Raw genomic sequence first — 20,223 nt, forward strand, 5'->3', positions numbered from 1 at the left:
CTTAAACCAGTGGTTCTCGGGAACTTCAGAAATGCTTAGTTATTCCATTCACACTCTGTAAAATTTCAGAATTTCACCTCCGTGGAAAATGTCTAGTATCATTAATGATTATGCTGCTCTTAGTCTCAACTAATTGATTTTAAGGTCTTGGACTAATTTACAATGAGTTAATAAATGACTTTTGATTACCTGCAAAATTCTGAAAAGAAGTAATTCAGAGAGGGAAAGTCCTGGGTGGCCAAGCACCTTTGTATTTGCCTGCTCTTGTCCATACTTGCTTACTGAGTAACGCCAGTGAAGGCAGTACATTCTGTGTGGGATAGACTATGGTGCATTGTATTTAAAAGCTAAATTACATTTTAAAGCTAAAATATGAAGCTTTAAATAATAGTGTTACCCAAATATATGCTTATTTCTGTACTGATTTTAACACACACATGACGATGTGTTAAAATTAACAAGCAAAAAGGGAGAGGAGCATTTAGTTCAAAATTGGTCTTGTAATATTTACTGTTAAGGAAAAGCAGTAGAAAAAGGTCCCCCCCCCCCACCTTTGGTGTCAGCTACCCAGCTAGCAGAGGTGTCTTAGGAGAATATTCTACTTCAATATCTTGGTAGTTTTTAGTGCTTTGTGCAGATATTGTCATGCTATTTTTAAAAATTAATTAATTAATTTGAAAGGCAGAGTTATAGAGACAGAGAAGGAGAGAAGGGAGAGGTCTTCTATCTGCTGGTTCACTTCCCAAATGGCCACAACAGCTGGAGCTGGGCCTGTCTGAAGCATGGAGCCAGAAGCTTTCTCCGGGTCTCCCATGTGGCTGCAGGGGCCCAAACACTTGGTCCATCTTCTGCTGCTTTACCCCGGCACAGTAGCAGGGAGCTGGATTGGAAGTGGAGCATATATGGGATGCTGGTGTCACAGGCGCCTGACTTGCCACATCCCACAATGCTGTCCATAATTATCGTGCTCTTAAATTATTTTAAACAGGCCGGCGCCTTGGCTCACTAGGCTAATCCTCTGCCTTGCGGCGCCGGCACACTGGGTTCTAGTCCCGGTCGGGGCGCTGGATTCTGTCCCAGTTGCCCCTCTTCCAGGCCAGCTCTCTGCTGTGGCCTGGGAAGGCAGTGGAGGATGGCCCAGGTGCTTGGGCCCTGCACCCGCATGGGAGACCAGGAGAAGCACCTGGCTCCTGCCTTTGGATCAGCGCGGTGCGCTGGCCGCGGCGCCCTGGCCGCGGTGGCCATTGGAGGGTGAACCAACGGCAGAGGAAGACTTTCTCTCTGTCTCTCTCTCTCACTGTCCACTCTGCCTCTCAAAAAAAATTATTTTAAACAGAAAGTGTAGGGCTTGTGGCACAGTGAGTTAGGCGATGACTTGGAATGCCCACAACCCATATTGAATTGCCTGATTAAAGTCTTGGCTCTTTCCCTTCCTATCCAGCTTCCTGCTAAGGTCCCTGGAAGGCAGGGATGATGGCCCAAATCCTTGGGTTCCTGCCACCCATATGGGAAACTTGGATGGAGTGCCTGGCTCCTGGCATTGGCCTTGCCCAGCTCTGGCTATTGTGGGCATCTGGGGGAGTAAATGGACGATCTCTCTCTCTCTCTCTCTCTCTCTCTCTCTCTCTGCCTTTAAAATAAATAAACCTTTAAAACTTTTAAAGAACAAATACAATCCCAAACAATGACAAAAACTCTTTGCTTCTGAGAGACCGAAAGCCTCAGACCATTACCGTTCCCTTCTTTGTGTTTATTTTACAGCATTTTATTGCCACTCTGGTTACTGAGATAGCAAAGGCTTTGACATCTGCCTACTGTCAGCTCCTTGTACATTTACCTTTTTTTAAAAAAAGATTTATTTATTTAATTGAAAGGCAGAATTATAGAGAGGCAGAGGCAGGGAAAGAGGTCGTCCATCTGCTGGTTCATTCCCCAGATGGCCGCAACGGCTGGAGCTGTGTTGATTCGAAGCCAGGAGCGTCTTCCGGGTCTCCTACACAGGTGCGGGGGCCTAAGGACTTGGGCCATCTTCTACTGCCTTCCCAGGCCATAACAGAGAGCTGGATGGGAAGTGGAGCAGCCAGGACTCACACTGGAGCCCATATGGGATGCGGGCACTGCAGGCGGAGGCTTTACCCGCTCTGCCACAGCGCCGCCCCTGCACTTATGTTAATTAAGTGACTAATTTCCTCTGAAAATTCTTTTTTGTTGTTGCCCTCTTCCAGCCCATACCCTGAATTCAGAGTACTACACCTGTCAAACTGGTTTTTACACCCCTGGGTCTTGGCTTTTTTTCCTCATTAGGTAACCATGGCCCACTTGGCCTCTAGGTGGCGCCAAGGTCTAGCTTTTCACCTTATAAAATGACAGAAGCAGGAGCAATGACTATAGGTGTGTTCAGCATGCTTTATAAATTTCAGATTAATTCACACTTTCTTTTTATTTTTAAGATTTATTTATTTTAAAGGGAGAGTTACAGAGAGAGAGAGAGAGAGAGAGAGAGAGGTGTTTTCAATCCTCTGGTTCACTCCCCAGATGGCCACAACAGCCGGAGCTGAGCTGATCCAAAGCCAGAAGCCAGGAGTTTCTTCTGGGTCTCCCACGTGGGTGCAGGGGCCCAAAGACTTAGGCCATAGAAGATATGCTGGATCAGAAGTGGAACAGCCAGGACTTGAACCGGCACCCATATGGGATGCTGGCTCTGCAGGCAGTAGCTTTACCTGCTATGCCACACTTTCAAAAGAGCTACCTGTGTATCAAACCCGTAAGGTGGTAAACACTGACAAAGAAAGAACAAGACCTCGACCTTTCCCGGCTTAATTTTGTCCAGGTGAAGACTAGTATCAACAAACGTTTTAGTGATGGCAAATGTTTCAGAAAGGGTGAAGGCATACTCTTCTTCATATTTCAAGCTTGGCATTGTGTTTTTAATACGTTATTTTTAAAGCAGATTTTGTTTCTGGATTTAAAGTATGCTTGCCAATGGGTAAGAATATGAATATAAACTTCATAGGATAGATCAGAAGACCACGGAAATTCACCAGTGTTTAAAATGTGTCATTCCCTTCTGGATAATGACTGGTAGGTCTTCGAGGAGTGGTGACGTGTAGAAGATTCTACTCTCCTATTCTAGTGTTGGTCCCTGTTCTACATCGCACAGAGCCCTCTGCCCTTGCCCTGGTCAGATGCTCTCTACTTCTCCCTCAGGCTTGTCTGAGGGCTCTGCTGTAAGCTGCTCACCCAAAACCGGGCCTCCTGGGAGAAACAACGTTGTTTCTCAGAGGCTCAGTGCAAATGACTGTACCACGTGTGAGAACACTCGGTATTGCAGAGACTATAATTTCAGGAGCAAACTTAGCAGTCTAGCCTGACATTTCCACCTATTGCTGGTTGGTCCTGGGACTTAACGTTTGGAATTTGTAGAACTACTTTAGAAGAGAAATGAATCATTCATGTAGCCTTCTAGCCCAAGGTCAACAGAAGGAGAACTAGGACTGGATCAAATTGCTAGTGATGTTTAACCATGATGATTTATATTACAGTATTACAGATACTGTTCTTAATATTCTATTAAAATTTTTTTGAGAGGAGAGAGAGAGCCCATCCATCTGATAGTTCATTGCCCAAGTGCCTTCAGTGGTCAGAAGTGGGCTGGGCCAGACCAGAGCCAGAAACTCAATCCGGGTCTCCCTTACGGGTGGCAGGAGCCCGACAATCTGGGCCGTCACTGCTGCAGTCATTAGGAATCTGGAGTCAGGAGCTGGAGACGGGCATTCAACCCGGAGACTCCGGTGCGTGGGTGTCTTAAACACAGCGCTACATGTCTGCCCCTTCATATGCTGCTTTCTGAGGATCATGTGAGAAAACCATTTTATTTTCTTCTTGATTTATTTATCTATAACCCTCAACTTTAGCCTATGCATGTGCAAACTGAAATCAAAGTTTCTTTGAATAGTACCTTTTTTCAATGGGATCTTGATTTTCAGGAAAAAATGTCCTGTGGTAAATTGTTCTTTAAGAAAAGATTTAAAGGCCGGCGCCGCGGCTCACTAGGCTAATCCTCCGCCTAGCAGCGCCGGCACACCGGGTTCTAGTCCCGGTTGGGGCGCCGGATTCTGTCCCGGTTGCCCCTCTTCCAGGCCAGCTCTCTGCTGTGGCCAGGGAGTGCAGTGGAGGATGGCCCAGGTGCTTGGGCCCTGCACCCCATGGGAGACCAGGAAAAGCACCTGGCTCCTGGCTCCTGCCATCGGATCAGCACGGTGCGCCGGCCGCGGCGGCCATTGGAGGGTGAACTCAACGGCAAAGGAAGACCTTTCTCTCTGTCTCTCTCTCTCACTGTCCACTCTGCCTATCAAAAAAAAAAAAGATTTATTTATTTATTCATTTGTATGGCAGGATGGAGAAAGAGAGAGGGAGGGAGGGAGGGAGAGAGAGAGAGAGAGAAAGAAAGAGTGAGAGAGAGAGAGATCTTCTATTTGCAGTTTTACTCCCCACATATCTAAAACAACTGGGATTGGGCAAGGCTGAAGCCAGGAGCCTGAACTCCATCCGGGTCTCCCACATAGGGTGGCAGGGGCCCAGGCACTTGGGCCATTGTTCACTATCTTCCCTGGTGAGTTAGCAGGAAGCTGGATCAGAAGGGTGGAAGAGAAAATTGAACTGCACTCTGATATGGGATGTGGGTGTCCCTAGTGGTGACTCAGCCCACTGTGCCACCAAGCATGCCCTCCTACAATAAATCTTAATGCAGATTACGAAGAATAAATATTTAGGGGGCAGCACTGTGGTGCAGTGGGTTAACACCCTGGCCTGAAGTGCCAGCATCCCATATGGGCTGCTTGAGATCGGGCTGCTCCACTTCCGATCCAGCTCTCTGCTATGGCCTAGGAAAGCAGTAGAAGATGGCCCAAGTCCTTGGGCCCCTGCACCCACGTGGGAGACCAGGAAGAAGCTCCTGGCTCCTGGCTTTGGATCAGCACAGCTCTGGCTGTTGTGGCCAATTGGGGAGTGAACCAGCGGATGGAAGACCTCTCTCTCTCTCTCTCTGCCTCTCCTCTCTCTGTGTAACTCTTTCAAATTAAAAAAATAAATCTTTAAAAAAAAATTTTTTTTTGACAGGCAGAGTGGACAGTGAGAGAGAGAGACAAAGAGAAAGGTCTTCCTTGGCCGTTGGTTCACCCTCCAATGGCTGCTGCGGCCGCTGCACTGCACTGATCCGATGGCAGGAGCCAGGTGCTTCTCCTGGTCTCCCATGGGGTGCAGGGCTCAAGTACTTGGGCCATCCTCCACTGCACTCCCTGGCCACAGCAGAGAGCTGGCCTGGAAGAGGGGCAACCAGGACAGAATCCGGTGCCCCGACCGGGACTAGAACCTGGTGTGCCGGCGCTGCAAGGCGGAGGATTAGCCTAGTGAGCCGCGGCGCCGGCTCTAAAAAAATAAATCTTTTAAAAAAGAATAAATATTTAGGCTAAACTACTGAAATGGAATTAGAACATTTCTGAAAATATTATTTGGTCAATTCCATACCTTAAAGTCGGGAATTATGTAGGAAAATTGTTCCAGAACTAGAAACAAGTGAGAATTGTGTTAGCTTGGTTATTTAATGTCATACTTTAATATTTCTCATAATTCTGCCTGATCAAAATCTGAGTGTTTTAGGGACTACAGCTTGCCTGAAAATAATCCAGCTGGCCCTGTGTGATTAGAGGTTAATCTGTAGAAAGCTGATAAGGCGTGGTGCTTTTGCTTTTTCTCGGGTACAGATAATGCCAAGGTTGTGACTTTATTGCCTTGTATTATATTAACCACCCAGAATGTCTAGCTCGGCCACGTTTCCTAAGACTTCTGTCTCTGGTTTTCAAATACTCTGAATCAAGTCTCTTATATTCTTCTTGGTTCCATCATGAAAGATTATGTGCCAAAATTTGGAAAACTCTAACAAATAAATGCCTCCCAGAATAAAGGCTTTTAGAGTGGAAATGCTGAGGCAATGAGTGGGGGGCTCGTCGTGTGTCAGTGAAGGCCCAGACCACACCCAGGGGGCGTCTGAGCAGCCACAGTCTCCTCTAACCCCACCCTGGCCTTACACTTCCAAATGTCCCCGTTAGGAACCGGACTTCACAGTGACCACTGCCCAGACACCTGCTGAGCCACTGCTGTTCCAGAAATGCCTTTTTTTTTTTTTTTTTAACCACAGCTTCCTCAAATGCCAGTTGCTCCTTTTGTCACCTTTGCAGTGAATGGGCCCTGGGCATGCCTGGCTTCTTCCCGTTGCTCAGTTTTGAACTGAGGTCACAGGTGAATTCATTTGAGTGATGGAAATTAGCTCCTGGATTTGTGCTCTGCCTCAGAGAGAGCTGGGGGAAGTGCGTCTTCTGATTTCTGCTGCAGGGAGACAGGGGAAATTTCAGGAGACACAATGGCTGTCCACAGGCTGGGCATGGCTGCAAATGGCGGTTTGGCATGAATGACAAGGAAAATTAAAACCATTTACAGTAGCCAAAAACCCTGAAGTATGTAGTGATTAACTTCATCAAGAATTTATAGAAGGGGCCAGCGCTGTGGCACAGTGGGTAAAGCTGCCGCCTGCAGTGCCGGCATCCCAGGTGGACGCCGGTTCGAGACCTGGCTGCTCCACTTCCAATCCAGCTCTCTGCTATGGCCTGGGAGAGCAGTAGAAGGTGGCCCAAGTGCTTGGGCCCCTGTACCCATGTGGGAGGTCTGGAAGAAGCTCCTGGCTCCTGGCTGTGGATTGGCACAGCTCCAGCCATTGCGGCCAATTGGGTAGTGAACCAGTGGATGGAAGACCTCTCTCTTGCCCTCTGCCTCTCCTTCTCTCTCTATGTAACTCTGACTTTCAAATAAATAAATAAATCTTAAAAAAAAAAAGAATTTATAGAAAATGTAAAACTTTCAGTCATTGAATGTATTTTAAATATCAGAGTCCTGTTACGTTCTTGGGTAGGCACAATCTTTTTTTTTTTTTTTTTTTTTTTTTTTTTTTTTTTTTTGACAGGTGGAGTAGACAGTGAGAGAAAGAGACAGAGAGAAAGGTCTTCCTTTGCCGTTGGTTCACCCTCCAATGGCCGCTGTGGCTGGCACGCTGCGGCCGGCGCAGTGCGCTGATCTGAAGGCAGGAGCCAGATGCTTCTCCTGGTCTCCCATGGGGTGCAGGGCTCAAGCACTTGGGCCATCCTCCACTGCACTCCCGGGCCACAGCAGAGAGCTGGCCTGGAAGAGGGGCAACCGGGACAGAATCCGGCGCCCTGACCGGGACTAGAACCCGGAGTGCCGGTGCCGCAGGTGGAGGATTAGCCTATTGAGCTGTGGTGCTGGCCAGGTAGGCACAATCTTAAAAAGATATCAACCCCACACCCTGATTAATCTCTAAATTTAGTGTAGTTCCCATTGAAACTCCACCTGACCTTTTTGAGGCAGTTTCTTGACAAAGCACTGAATTTATGGCTACATCAATGGTTCTTTTTTATATAAATTTTAAAAAATTTATTTATTTGAAAGAGTTACACAAGGAGAGAGAGAGAGACAGAGAGAGATCTTCCATCTACTGGTTTACTCCTCAGGGTTGGGCCAGCCTGAAGCCAGAAGCCTCTTCTGGGTCTCCCATGTGGGTGCAGGGGCCCAAGGACTTGGGCCATCTTCTGCTGCTTTCCCAGGCCATAGCAGAGAGCTGGGTGGGAAGTGGAGCAGCCAGGACTAGAACAGGTGCCCATCTGGGATGCTGGTACTGGAGGTGGCAGTTTTTACCTGCTGTGCACAGCACAGGCCCCGTCAATGGTCCTCAAAGCCAGCTAATTCACAGACTTGCAGGAGATAGCAGAGGGGCTGGATTTTTTTTTTTTTTAAACTTCTTGGAACTCCTGTTTGTGTGCTCACAGCATTTCTCCCACCTTCTCCCTGACAGACAAGGGATGGCCTCCATGGCCATCACCACAAGCATCCTGCAAATGACAGCCTGGACTGGCCCTCCTGAGGGCCCACAGGTCAGGGGTAGGGAGGGGGATGGGCAGCCGGGAGAGGAGCGTGGGACCCCAGGTGTTTGCACTCAGCATCCCGAGGTTCCCCCAGGGCGGCTGCGTGGGTTATGCCTCCGCGGCTGCGAGCACACGCGGCCTTTTCCCTCTGCACCTGCTCAGCGCCTTTGGCGCCCCCTCTGTTTCCCAGGCTAGCGGGTACAGTGCCTCAGAACTGTCCGGCTTGTCTTGCTCTGATGACTATTGAGCTTCATTACCCCTTCAAAGGCTCCTTCCTCTTCTGTGTTTCCTCTTTTCTAAATCCAGTTTTGGAGCAGGAATTTGGTGCAGTGGTTAAGATACCGACCGGGACTTTCACACCTACGTCAGAGTGGCTCTGTCCAGGTCTCGGCTGCGCTTCTGATTCCAGCTTCTGGCTAACGTGCCCCCAGGCCCGGTCCCTGTCACCCACTGGAGAGACCTGGATGTGGAAGTCCAAACTCTGATGTGGCCCAGGTCAGGCTGTGGCAGGCATTTGGGGAGTGAACCAGCAGACGGGAAATCTGCCTGACTCTCATCCTCCGCCTTTCAAATAATGAAATAAGTTTAAATTTTTAAATTATGTGTTTTGTATCCTTTACGCAAGTGTCTCTGGGAGCTGCTGCCTTTTTGTTACTGGCTTGGAAGCGTCCCTTGTACATCCTGGACATTTTCCCTGCTTGGTTTCACACAACTCAAGTGCCCTCTCCTACTACAGTGCTTGTGTATAAATGTTGCCCATGGTCTCATTTCATTTGAAAAAAATTTTAGTTGTGATGTAATGAAATAATAAAATATCTCCCATTATGGATTTTGGAATTTTATATAAAGAAGTTCTTCTGTGCCCCTTGTCACAAAGATACCCTTTACATTTTATTCTATTAAATTTTCATTTTTTTCTTTCATGACTTCAGCCCACCTGTAGTCTGCTATTGTATGTGGCAATAATCAGGATCCAATTTTATTTTATTTATATAGTGAAACCAGATTTTTTTTTTGACAGGCAGAGTCAGACAGTGAGAGAGAGAGACAGAGAGAAAGGTCTTCCTTCCGTTGGTTCACCCACCAAATGGCCACTATGGCCAGTGCGCTGCGCTGATCCGAAGCCAGGAGCCAGGTGCTTCCTCCTGGTCTCCCATGGGGTGCAGGGCCCAAGCACGTGGGCCATCCTCCACTGCACTCCCTGGCCACAGCAGAGAGCTGGCCTGGAAGAGGAGCAACTGGGACAGAATCTGGCACCCCAACCAGGACTAGAACCTGGGGTGCCGGCGCCGCAGGTGGAGGATTAGCCAAGTGAGCCGTGGTGCCGGCCCCAGATTTTTCTAACAACATCTGTGACATCACCTGCAATTTCTCCGTAACTTATGGTGCTAGTGTAATGCAGATGAGCCTCCCTTATGTATGTGGGGTTGCATCAGCTCTCTACTTCCACATCTCATTTCCTTTCTATACTCATATTCCATAGAATGTCTTATTATCCCTTAAGACAAGTCTCTTCTTTTTTAGTCTTGATTATATATTTTATGGCCTTTGCCATATATATATATATATATATATATTTTTTTTTTTTGACAGGCAGAGTGGACAGTGAGAGAGAGAGACAGAGAGAAAGGTCTTCCTTTTGCCGTTGGTTCACCCTCCAATGGCCGCCACAGCCGGCGCGCTGCGGCCGGCACACTGCGCTGATCCAATGGCAGGAGGCAGGTACTTCTCCTGGTCTCCCATGGGGTGCAGGGCCCAAGCACCTGGGCCATCCTCCACTGCACTCCCTGGCCACAGCAGAGAGCTGGCCTGGAAGAGGGGCAACTGGGACAGAATCCGGCGCCCCGACCGGGACTAGAACCCGGTGTGCCGGTGCCGCAAGGTGGAGGATTAGCCTATTGAGCTGCGGCGCTGGCTGCCTCATATATATTTTAGAGAAAATTTACATATTTCCCCAAAAAGGAGAAGTGGAGGTTCAATCAGAGTTACACTAAACCTAAAGGTCAATATGCAGAGAGAAGACAGTTGGTATCTCTGTAAGACTGTGCCTACCCAAAGAAAAAGATTGTCCATTACTTAAAATTACATTCAATGACTTTGTGGAGTTTTACATTTTCTGTAAATTCTGATTAAATTTATCATTACATACTTTGTAATTTTTGGCTACTGTAAATATTTCTTAATTTTTATTGTAATTCTTCATTTTATTGTAGCAAAATGCTGTCAATTTTTGTAACTGTTCTTACATCTAAAATTTTGATTTTTTTGTTATTTTAATAGTTTCCTGCTTTGGATTTATTTATAAAGTGGATGGCCATATAACAATAGTTTTTTCCATTCTCCTCATTTTTCTTTATTTTCTTATGCATTTCACAGTGCTCTGTGAAACTAGTAGTTATGATGGTAGTAGTTTTTTTTTTTTTTTTGAGATTTTTTAGATATTTGTTTATTTATTTGAAAGGCAGAGTACAGGAAGAGAGGGAGGGAGAGGCAGAGTGAGAGACCTTCCATCTGTTGGTCTACTCCCCAACAGGCTGCAATGACTGGAATTGGGCCAGGCCGAAGCAAGGAGCCAGAGACTCCATCTGGATCTCCCATGTGGACATCTTTGCTGCTTTCCCTGGCACATTACAGAGCTGGATCAGGAGTGGAGCATCCGGGACTAGAACTGGCACCGCAGGCGGAGGATTAACCTGCGCCACAGCGCTGGCCCCTCCATTTGGTCTTTTTTTTTTTTTTTAAAAGATTTATTTATTTCACTTGAAAGTCAGAGTTATACAGAGAGAGGAGAGGCAGAGAGAGAGAGAGAGAGAGAGAGAGAGAGGTCTTCCATCCGATGGTTCACTCCCCAATTGGTCACGATGACCAGAGCTGTGCCAATCCGAAACCCGGAGCCAGGAGCTTTCTCTGGGTCTCCCATGTGGGTTTAGGGGCCCAAGGACTTGGGCCATCTTCTACTGCTTTCCCAGGCCATAGCAGAGAGCTGGACAGGAAGTGGAACAGCCAGGTCTTGAACTGGCGCCCATATAGGATGCCAGTGCTTAGGCCAGGGTGTTAACCCACTGCGCCACAGTACCAGTCCCTCCATTTGGGCTTTATGTGTTATTATTATTTTTAATACTGTTGAATTCAGCTTATAAATAATTATTTTCCCCATCTATACTCAAGGTGAAATGTGCCTATTAGTTTCTGTCCCTGAATTTTCCATACCTCAGTTTAGAATCCAGATGACTCTGGCCTGGCGAAATTAACTAGGCATTTTTTTTCTATTTTTTGGAAAAAGTGCATAAGATATGAGCTACCTGTTTCTTGAATGTTAGATGTCACTCATCTGTGAGAGCATCTGGGCATTGAAAAAAATATCTTCATCGGAGACCACTGACAAGCTTCCTTTTTGTTCAATATTTATTGGCATAGTCAAGTTTGGCTTCTGAGGCAATTTTGGTAGCTTTAATTTTTCTAGGAATTTGCCATCTCATCTAGGTTTCCAAATTTGTTAGCAGGGGCTGGTGCTGTGGTGTAGTGGGATAAGCCTCTACCTGCAGTGTTATCATCCCATATGGGCGGCGGTTCTTGTCCTGGCTGCTCCACTTCTGATCCAGCTCTCTGCTGTGGCCTGGGAAAGCAGTGGGAGATGGCCCAAGTCCTTAGCCTCTGCACCCGTGTGGGAGACCTGGAAGAGGCTCCTGGCTCCTGGCTTCAGATTCGCTCAGCTCTCGCTGTTGCGGCCTTTTGGGGAGTGAGCTAGTGGATGGAAGACCTTTCTCTCTCTCTCCCCCTCTGTCTGTCTACAACTCTACCTCTCAAATAAATAAATAAAAATCTTTAAATAAAAAAATTGTTAGCGTATACTTGTTTGTAATATCCTCAGTTATGTGTATCTCTATTGTTTCTGTATTTTGTATTTTGTTATTTGTTTTCTCTTCCCTTAATCCATGTTCTCAGTCCTGTTATAGGTTGAATAACTTAAAACTGTTTTTTTAAGGAACAGCTTTTGGTTTCGTGGACCTTCACTACCTAGTTTTTGTTCTCTTTTTCATTATTTTCTGTTCTTATTTTTATAAATTCTTTTTCCTCTTATTTGTATACGTTTGCTCAACTACTCTTTCCAAAATTTTGAGGAGAAATTTTAGGTCACTTAATGTTGAAATTTCTGCTTCTAATGAATATATTTGAAGCCATATGGTGTCCCTGTGTAAGATTTTTACCATCAAATTTTTTTTTAAGATTTGTTTATTTATTTGAAAGTCAGAATTACAGAGTGAGGGGGAGACACAGAGAGAGAGAGAGAGAGAGAGAGAGAGATTGTCCATCTGCTGGTTCACTCTCCTGATGGCCACCATGGCTACGGCTGGGTCAGCCCAAAGCTAGGAGCTAGAGGTTCTTCTAGGTCTCCCACATGGGTGTCAGGGGCCCAAGCACTTGGGCCATCTTCCGCTGCTTTCACAGGCCATTAGCAGGGAGCTGGATCAGAAACGGAGCAGCCGGGACTTGATGGACACCCACGTGAGATGCCGGTGTCAGGCTGAGGCTTTACTCGCTGGCCTGCCATCTTGTTCCGGATGAGCCGGTTTCCTTTATGCTGCCTTTTTAAGTCCATGCTTTTATTTTTCTTTTAGTTCATCATGAGAATTTTAGGTGTCCCTTTGTCATCAGGTGTTTGTTTTGGAGATTTAATGCTTGTACCTGAAGCCTGAATCCAGGGCAAAGCTTCGAGAAGAATAAGGAAAGAGTAGAAAACCACCCTTGGGGAGGGTTGCTTTCTCAAGTTCTGACTCTTCACAACCTACCTGCCTTTGTTTACTTTTCAGAGTCCTCGCGTTTCGTATATTTCCAGAATTCCTAGTTGTGGTCAGTGATAGGGAGAGATAAGTTTTCCTTTTCTTTTATTAAAAAATTTTCCATGCCCCAGATATTCTAGGAGGCATCCCCCCTCCCCTTATTTTTAACCTGAAAAGCAGAGAGACAGAGATAGCAAGAGATCTTCCATCCACCGGTTCATTCCCAAATGCACCTCAAATGGGTGCAGCAGCAGGACTGGGCCAGGCTGAAGTCAGAAACCTGGAGCTCAGGCTGGGGCTCCCCTGTGGGTGGCAGGGACTCAAGTACTCGGGCCATCACCTCTGCCTCCCAGGGTGCACACTGGCAGGAAGCTGGATGAGGAGTAGAGCAGCCAGGACCGGAATTGGGTGATCTGATACGGGAAACAGGTATCCCAAACCTGTGGCGAGAAACACCAGCTTCGAGAGATAGGTTCTTAAACTATTATTTTAAAATCCAAAATAAATTCAGCCTCATCAGAAACAAGGCTTTTGTAATTTCAGGGGTTTCCATGTTCTCCTTTGTGTTTAGCCTGAGCTGCTACTACAGTGGTGGTCGGGCTGGTTTAACTGCTTCATCATTAGCAAACCGGCATTGAGTGTTGGCTGTAAACCACCTTAGAAATCAGTCAGCACTTCCTTGTCACAGAAGAGGAAATGCGCACTCACAGAAAGGAAGCAGTTTGTTCTGTCATTCAGCGAGTGCACGGCAAAGATAGGATCTAAATTTCTCTTTGTTGGAGGCAGTTACTCAGGCAGCTGCTAACAGCCGCCTAACTGCCAGCCAGTCGTTGGGCTAACTTTGACAGATTTCAAAGAGGAGGCGACACCTGGAGGCTGAGGGGATGGGAAGTCTTACTTGGTGGTGGAAGAAGGGGGGATGGCGACACCAGACCCCAGATCCCAGCCTCAGAACTGTGGTCAAGGGACTTCATTTTTTTTTTTTAAAGATTTTATTTATTTTATTTGAGAGGTAGAGTTACAGACAGAGAGAAAGAGAGACAAAGAGAAAGGTTTTCCATCTGCTGGTTCACTCCCCAAATGTCCTCAATGACTGGAGTTAAGCCGATCCAAAGCCAGGAGCCAGGAGCTTCCTCTAGGTCTCCCATGCGGGTGCAGGGGCCCAAGCACTTGGGCCATCCTCCATTGTATTCCCAGGCCATGGCAGAGAGCTGGGTCTGAAGAGGAGCAGCCAGGACTCAAACTGGTGCCCATATGTGCTGCTGGTGTTGCAGACAGAGGTTTAAGCCTACTACTCCCTGGCTTAATCTTTCTTTCTTTTATTTGAAAGACAGAGTTACATAGAGGCAGAGGCAGAGAGACAGAGAGAAAGAGGTCTTCCATCTGCTGGTTCACTCCCCAGATGGCCACAATGGATGACCGGAAGCCAGGAGCCAGGAGCTTCTTCTAGCTCTCCCACATGGGTGCAGGGGCATTTAGGCCATAGCAGAGAGCTGGACTAGAAGTGGAGCAGCCAGGACTTGAACCAGCACCCATATGGGATGACAGCACTGCAGGCAGTGACTTTACCTGCTATCCCACAGTGCCGGCCCCTGGCTTAATCTTTCTAAGCCTCATCTCCTTCAATAGATATCAGAATAGCACCTATATAGGGTGGTTTTGTTTGTTGTTTGTTTCTTTTTGTTTGGGTTCTAAGAGACAAAATTTGTAAAGCATTTTCTGAATGCCTGGCTCAGTCAATGTAGCTTTTTTTTTTTTTTGAGTTATTGTTATTACTCACTGAAAGTCAGAACTGCTCTCTCCCCAAATATTTTAGCACTTTTCACGTGTTGATCTGTGATGTGAATGAATGCGTCAGGAAAGGAGTCTTTCACATGTGAGTTTGCTGTTGTCAATGCTTGTGTGTGGCTGGCTTGAGCACTGCTCAGCCTTAGCCTCCTCACTTGCACCCTCATCAGAATGGGACTTTTTATTGTTTGTCATGTCTCACAATCACCAGTAGAGGGCGATCTGTCATGTGGTGGGCCCTGTCTACCTCTGGCAGATGCCAATCACCTCTCTCTGGGAAGGGGTTTTAGGTCTGGGAGAGAAGGAACAGGGCACCCATTGTTATTGACGATACCAGCTTCTGTTCTCAGAGAGTTTATTACAAAACGAGGAAGCGAGTCTGAGAAAGAATCACTCATCGTAAAACTTCGGCAGCTCATTGCCCAAGATTACGCGGTGGTCCACGCCAGCAGCTGTGATAGTGACCAGGTAGATGACACCCCCACTGGAGCCATCCCGGCTCATGGCCAGAGCGATAGCTGCAGGGGTTTCGCGTTGGAGAGAGGAGAGAGAGAGAGAGTGGCGGAGCGTCAACAATCTTTGCTTTCCCCTCTTGCCCACACCCACTCCCCCTTCTCCTCAAACCCATCTTTCAGAGAAGCAATATCTGCCTTGTGCTGAGAAACAGGCTTTAAAATCAATCAATCAATCAATCAATCAAGCCTTCACATGGAGCATCTGCTGACGTCCACGACATAAGTGCTGATTTCAAGTTCCGAATAACACAGCACACAGTGCACAAATCCTCAGATGTGTAACAGATTTAACAATCGGCTCTTTTTTTTTTTTTTTTTTTGACAGGCAGAGTAGACAGTAAGAGAGAGACAGAGAGAAAGGTCTTCCTTTTGCCGTTGGTTCACCCTCCAATGGCCGCCGTGGCCAGCGCATCACGCTGATCCGAAGCCAGGAGCCAGGTGCTTCTCCTGGTCTCCCATGTGGGTGCAGGGCCCAAGCACTTGGGCTATCCTCCACCGCACTCCCAGGCCACAGCAGAGAGCTGGCCTGGAAGAGGGGCAACCAGGACAGAATCCGGCGCCCTGACTGGGACCAGAACCCTGTGTGCCGGCGCCGCAGGTGGAGGATTAGCCTAGTGAGCCGTGGCGCTGGACAACAATCGGCTCTTAAGAGCTGAGCCAAGTCACCTGCGCCTCCATGGTTTCTATGGCGATGATAGATCCCACCGTGGTCTCCTCAAAATACCTGTGGTGTACCCCTCCTGTCCGCATGTCCCCATCCAGTTTCCTAGTTTGCACATTCACATAAATGGCTACCCATGTATTCCTCTTCCTACTCCATGCAGTCTGCATTCCCAGGCTACAACCCTCCCTCGGCGCAGCCCGCTTGGCGAGTTACCGTCTGTGGTGAAGCGCCTGCACTCCTCGGGTGACATGCCTGGCTTGTATGCGGCGTCCACGTACCCGTAGATGTAGGTGCTGCCAGAGCCACCGATGGCAAAGGGCTGTCGGATCAACATTCCTTCTAGAGTTCCATATACCTGGCGGTGGGGTTGTGGGGACATTGCCAGGTGAGTCTGAAGGATCACCAAGCCTCCCCTCCCCACTGAGACAAGTGGGTGGTCTCTGCACCCTGGGGTGAAGCTCCCTTTTGCTCTAGTCCCCAGCAATTGGGACTAGACCGTGCGTTTTGAGGCAGGGTCTTTGGATTTCATTGCTAAAATGACCCAGGACTGGCGTCTCCCTCTGTGGGAAGCAAGGAGGTTGTGCCTGCAGGAGGATGTGCATGGAGGGACCCACCTGGCCCCCTTCACGCTGGTCCCAGCCAGCAACCATGAGGTGTGCAGACAAGTCCTCCCGGTACTTGTATGTGATGTTCCTCACCACGTTTGCAGCAGCCAGAACCAGCGGAGGTTCTTCCAGTTCCAACCTGAAGGAAGCACAAGGAGTAAGGGTGGGCATAGCTTCCTCAACTCACAGCCTGCTGTGTCCTTACCATCATCCCTGCCAAGTGACACTTGGAACCCACACTGCAATAGTTCAAACTCCACTTTCCTCCCACGTGCACAGGGGCCTGGAGCTCCACACCCCCAACTGGTAAGAAGTTTCCAACTGTTCACCCTTTTCCCTAACCCCACCCACCCGCACCTATCCATTCACCCGTCTTTTGGCTGCCAGGGCCAAGCCCTAATGGATAAAAGCAGATAAGCTTCAGTTCTGTCCCAATGACCATGATTTCTCGATATGGCAACTCCTGATATGACAGTGGGCCATTATTTTCTTCCTGATCATTTATATTAGGACAGCAGTGTAGCATTTTAAATACATCATTTGATTTGTATCATTTTCCCGTAAGTCATTCCATCTAAAAATAACCACCTGGGGAGGGTGTATGTGCTATTATCTCCACTTGACAGGTACAGATGCTGGCACAGAGATTCCAGCACCAGTTCAAACCTACCACATGCGAACAAGAATCCCTATTTCTCAATGCAGTGCTCCTAGGAGAGGTCATTGTGCCAGGGTTCTCGGGCTGGGGGGGGGGGTGCTCCAGTGGACATGGAGTCAGGAGCCCTGAGCTTCATACCCATGGAGCTCCAGCTGGTAGGCAGCCATGTCAGCTATGGCCTGGGCGTCAGCAGCTGAGCCAGAGAGGGCACAGTAGATGCGCTGGTGTAGGGGAGACAGCTTGTCAAACACTCGGTTCACCACTGCCTGCCTGTTGGCAAGAGAATAGTATGACATTTAATACTTGGGTTAAAGCAGGAAAATAAATGACTTCCGTAAAATGAGTTATTACATGTCTTAATCAAAATTAGATGTATTCTCAGGTTTAGACGGCATAACATAAACACTGCTATTAAGAAAAAGTGCTGGGCCTGCGCTGTGGCATAGCAGGTAAAGTCCCTGCCTGCAGTGCCGGCATCCCACATGGGCACCAGTTCAAGTCCCTGATGCTCCATTTCTGATACTGCTCTCTGATATGGCCTGGGAAAACAGTAGAAGATGGCCCAACTGCTTGGGCCCCTGCACCCGTGTGGGAGACCCAGAAGAAGATCCTAGCTCCTGGCTTTTGATTTGCCCAGCTCCGGCCATTGCGGCCATTTGGGGAACGAACCAGCAGATGGAAGATCTCTCTCTCTCTCTCTCTCTCTCTCTCTCTCTGCCTCTACCTCTCTGTAACTCTTTCAAATAAATAAATCTTTTTAAAAAATGAAGAAGAAACATTTAAAAAAGTGCCTCTCATCGATTTTTCTTTGTTAACATTTTGAGAGACTTGTGCTATGTTCTGTGAACTATACTGTAAGTAATATTGATCTGTGGGGTCATCATCCCCCCTCCCCACTGGTACTCACCCCGCAGACACCCGGGAATCTGAACCCACAACAACACCCCCGTCAAACTCCACGGCCATGATGGTTGTCTGCAGAGACACAGAGGCCACTGTCAGGAATCACTCTCAGAGAGGGTGGGCGATGGCTAAAGTCACACAGTAACCCGGGCCACAGCTGATCCCAGAGCAGGGTCACCCCCCACCCTGTCTTTCCACTTTCTCTACTGCTCTATCCAGCTCCAGGGGGATGTCACAAGCTGTGCTATAACACAAGGAAGAACTGCAGCCCCTAGCCTCTGCTTTCCCCCATGGAATCCTTTCCCGGTGGAGCGTGGCGGGCACTGAGCCATAGAAGTGCTTCCTTTCAGGGGAGGGCCAAGGGACATCCCGGGGCCATGAGGCTGACCCTCAGATGAACTGTCTCCCTGACAGGTGCTCTCGTGTGTGCAGTACTGTACAGACCTGATGCAGAGTACGTTACAGTGAACTTGAATCAAAAGCTCAGGTCTCTTTTCAACTCAAGAGTTCTCCCTCAGCCCCTGCACTTAATCACAAGTGAGGTTTATCAGTTCACCTGGCAATGGGTAGCATTGACGAAGTCAGTGGTTGGCACAGCCGGGAATCAAGACGGGAGGGAAGCAACGAGGAACACACACGATGTTTTCAAATCAAGGCCTCCGGGCCAGCATTGTGGCCAAGTGGGTTACACCGCTGCCAGGCCCTGTGACGCTGGATCCCATACGGGTGCCAGCTTGTGTCCTGGCTGCTTCATTTCCAATCCAGCTCCCTGCTGATGTGCCTGGGAAGGCACAGAATGATGGCCCAAGTGCTTGGGCCCCATCCACACACACGGGAGACCTGGATAAGCTAGGTCCGGCTTAAGCCAGTGCAGCCATTTTGGGAAGTGAACCAGTGGATGGAAGATTCTCTCTGTAACTATGTCTTTTAAATAAATAAATAAATAAATAAATAAACAAGTAAACCTTCCACAAAAACAAAGGTTTCACTTAAGAACTTTCTGATCAAGAGCGGCTATCCCAGCAGCCTGGGGAACAGATTAGAGGCAACCAGGTAAGAGAATACAGGAGCAGCGAAGCAAGGCAACGCTACCCTCTGCTTTTACTTTTGTTTTGTTGGGAAGAACCTTGAACACCCTTGGCTCAAATGAGGAAACTTAGGTGCTAACGCCAATGGCAGAACTAATGGCACACCTGGGGTTAACACCCGGGTCTCACTCCGATCTCCTTTGGACTTCCACTTCCTATTCCTCACTGCTCACTCGGCAGCGATGAGGGGAGACCGGTCTTAACAGCTGTTTCTCACCTCCAGAAGCCCTGACTTCATTTTCTGACTTAGCCGAGAACAGGGGTAGCTCTCTGCCTCTGTGAAAAGTCGCCTTCCAGCCAAGCACGCAATCCAAGGGCAGAAAGCCACCCAGCCTTGGGGCTACGCCCCCTGGCAGGGCCCCCTGCAGGCGCGTGGGAGTGGATAGGGGCGACACAGCGGGGGCCGCAGGAGCCTTCCTGGCCACTCTGGGGAGGGGGCTGTGCCAGCTCGCCGCGAACCCCGTTATGAGGGCTTGGGCTGTGAGCTGCTCAGGGACAAGTTAATCAGAGGTCTGTGCGAGGAGTTGCTGCCTCTCCGTGAGCGTGCCCCTCGCTGCGCACAGAGAACCACTCCCTCCGAGCCCCCCACGGCCCAGAGCCCCTCTTTCGGTTTAACCGACTCCCCACGGATTGATCACAGCGAAAGCGAAAGCGGTTTAGAGCAGCTTCCCACCTTGATTCCTCCAGCTAAGAGCCAAAGCACCCGTCCACGGTCCTCGACCGTCCCGACTTTCACCGCCCCTAGCCCACCTCCTTCGAAAAAGGGACCCCCCAAGCTCGGTGCATGGTGCAAGCCCCGGCGGCTACAAGCTGTTTCCCTGCAACTCCTCGGCGTCCCTGGGGTCCCGCGGCCGCTCGACCTCCTCCACCCCTCTACTAGCCCTCAAGCCCAGGCCCATTACCCCGGTGTGGACTTCGCCGGCCCAGGGCAAGTCCCCGGCAGGCGCTCCTGCCCGCAGCATCCCGGCCGGGCGCCGCGCTCCTGGCTGACTGAGGCTCGCTGGTTTCCAACCCGCGCCAGCGCCCGGCGCCGGGCCCGCGGCTCCGCCCCTCGCCGCGCCCACCAGGGGGCGCCCGCGTCCGCGCGCCGAGGCTTCGCGCCGGGGCGCTAACCTGCGCTCGGCTGATCTGCCCGGAGACCGGTGACGAAAGAGCCGGGGCCGGGGCCGCGGTGGGAAAACTGGCTCGAGTGGGTTTGGAGGAGCCGGGGAGAGGAGTGCATGGTGTGTA

The 20,223-nt window shown here is 49.0% G+C and overlaps 1 protein-coding gene across 1 annotated transcript; it reads right to left on the reverse strand.

The window, feature by feature from the left end:
- Positions 1 to 14,898: 14,898 nt before the first annotated feature.
- PSMB9 (proteasome 20S subunit beta 9) lies at positions 14,899 to 20,055 on the reverse strand. Its single transcript, XM_002714657.5, has 6 exons — positions 19,896 to 20,055; positions 17,910 to 17,977; positions 17,141 to 17,272; positions 16,354 to 16,483; positions 15,953 to 16,094; positions 14,899 to 15,078 (listed from the first exon to the last, which is right to left on the reverse strand). The coding sequence occupies exons 1-6, from the start codon at positions 19,953 to 19,955 to the stop codon at positions 14,951 to 14,953; spliced, it is 660 nt and encodes a 219-aa protein (XP_002714703.3). The 5' UTR covers positions 19,956 to 20,055; the 3' UTR covers positions 14,899 to 14,950.
- Between the last annotated feature and the right edge of the window lie 168 nt (positions 20,056 to 20,223).

The sequence above is a fragment of the Oryctolagus cuniculus genome, chromosome 5 (genome assembly GCF_964237555.1).
Source record: "Oryctolagus cuniculus chromosome 5, mOryCun1.1, whole genome shotgun sequence".
NCBI lineage: Eukaryota > Metazoa > Chordata > Mammalia > Lagomorpha > Leporidae > Oryctolagus > Oryctolagus cuniculus.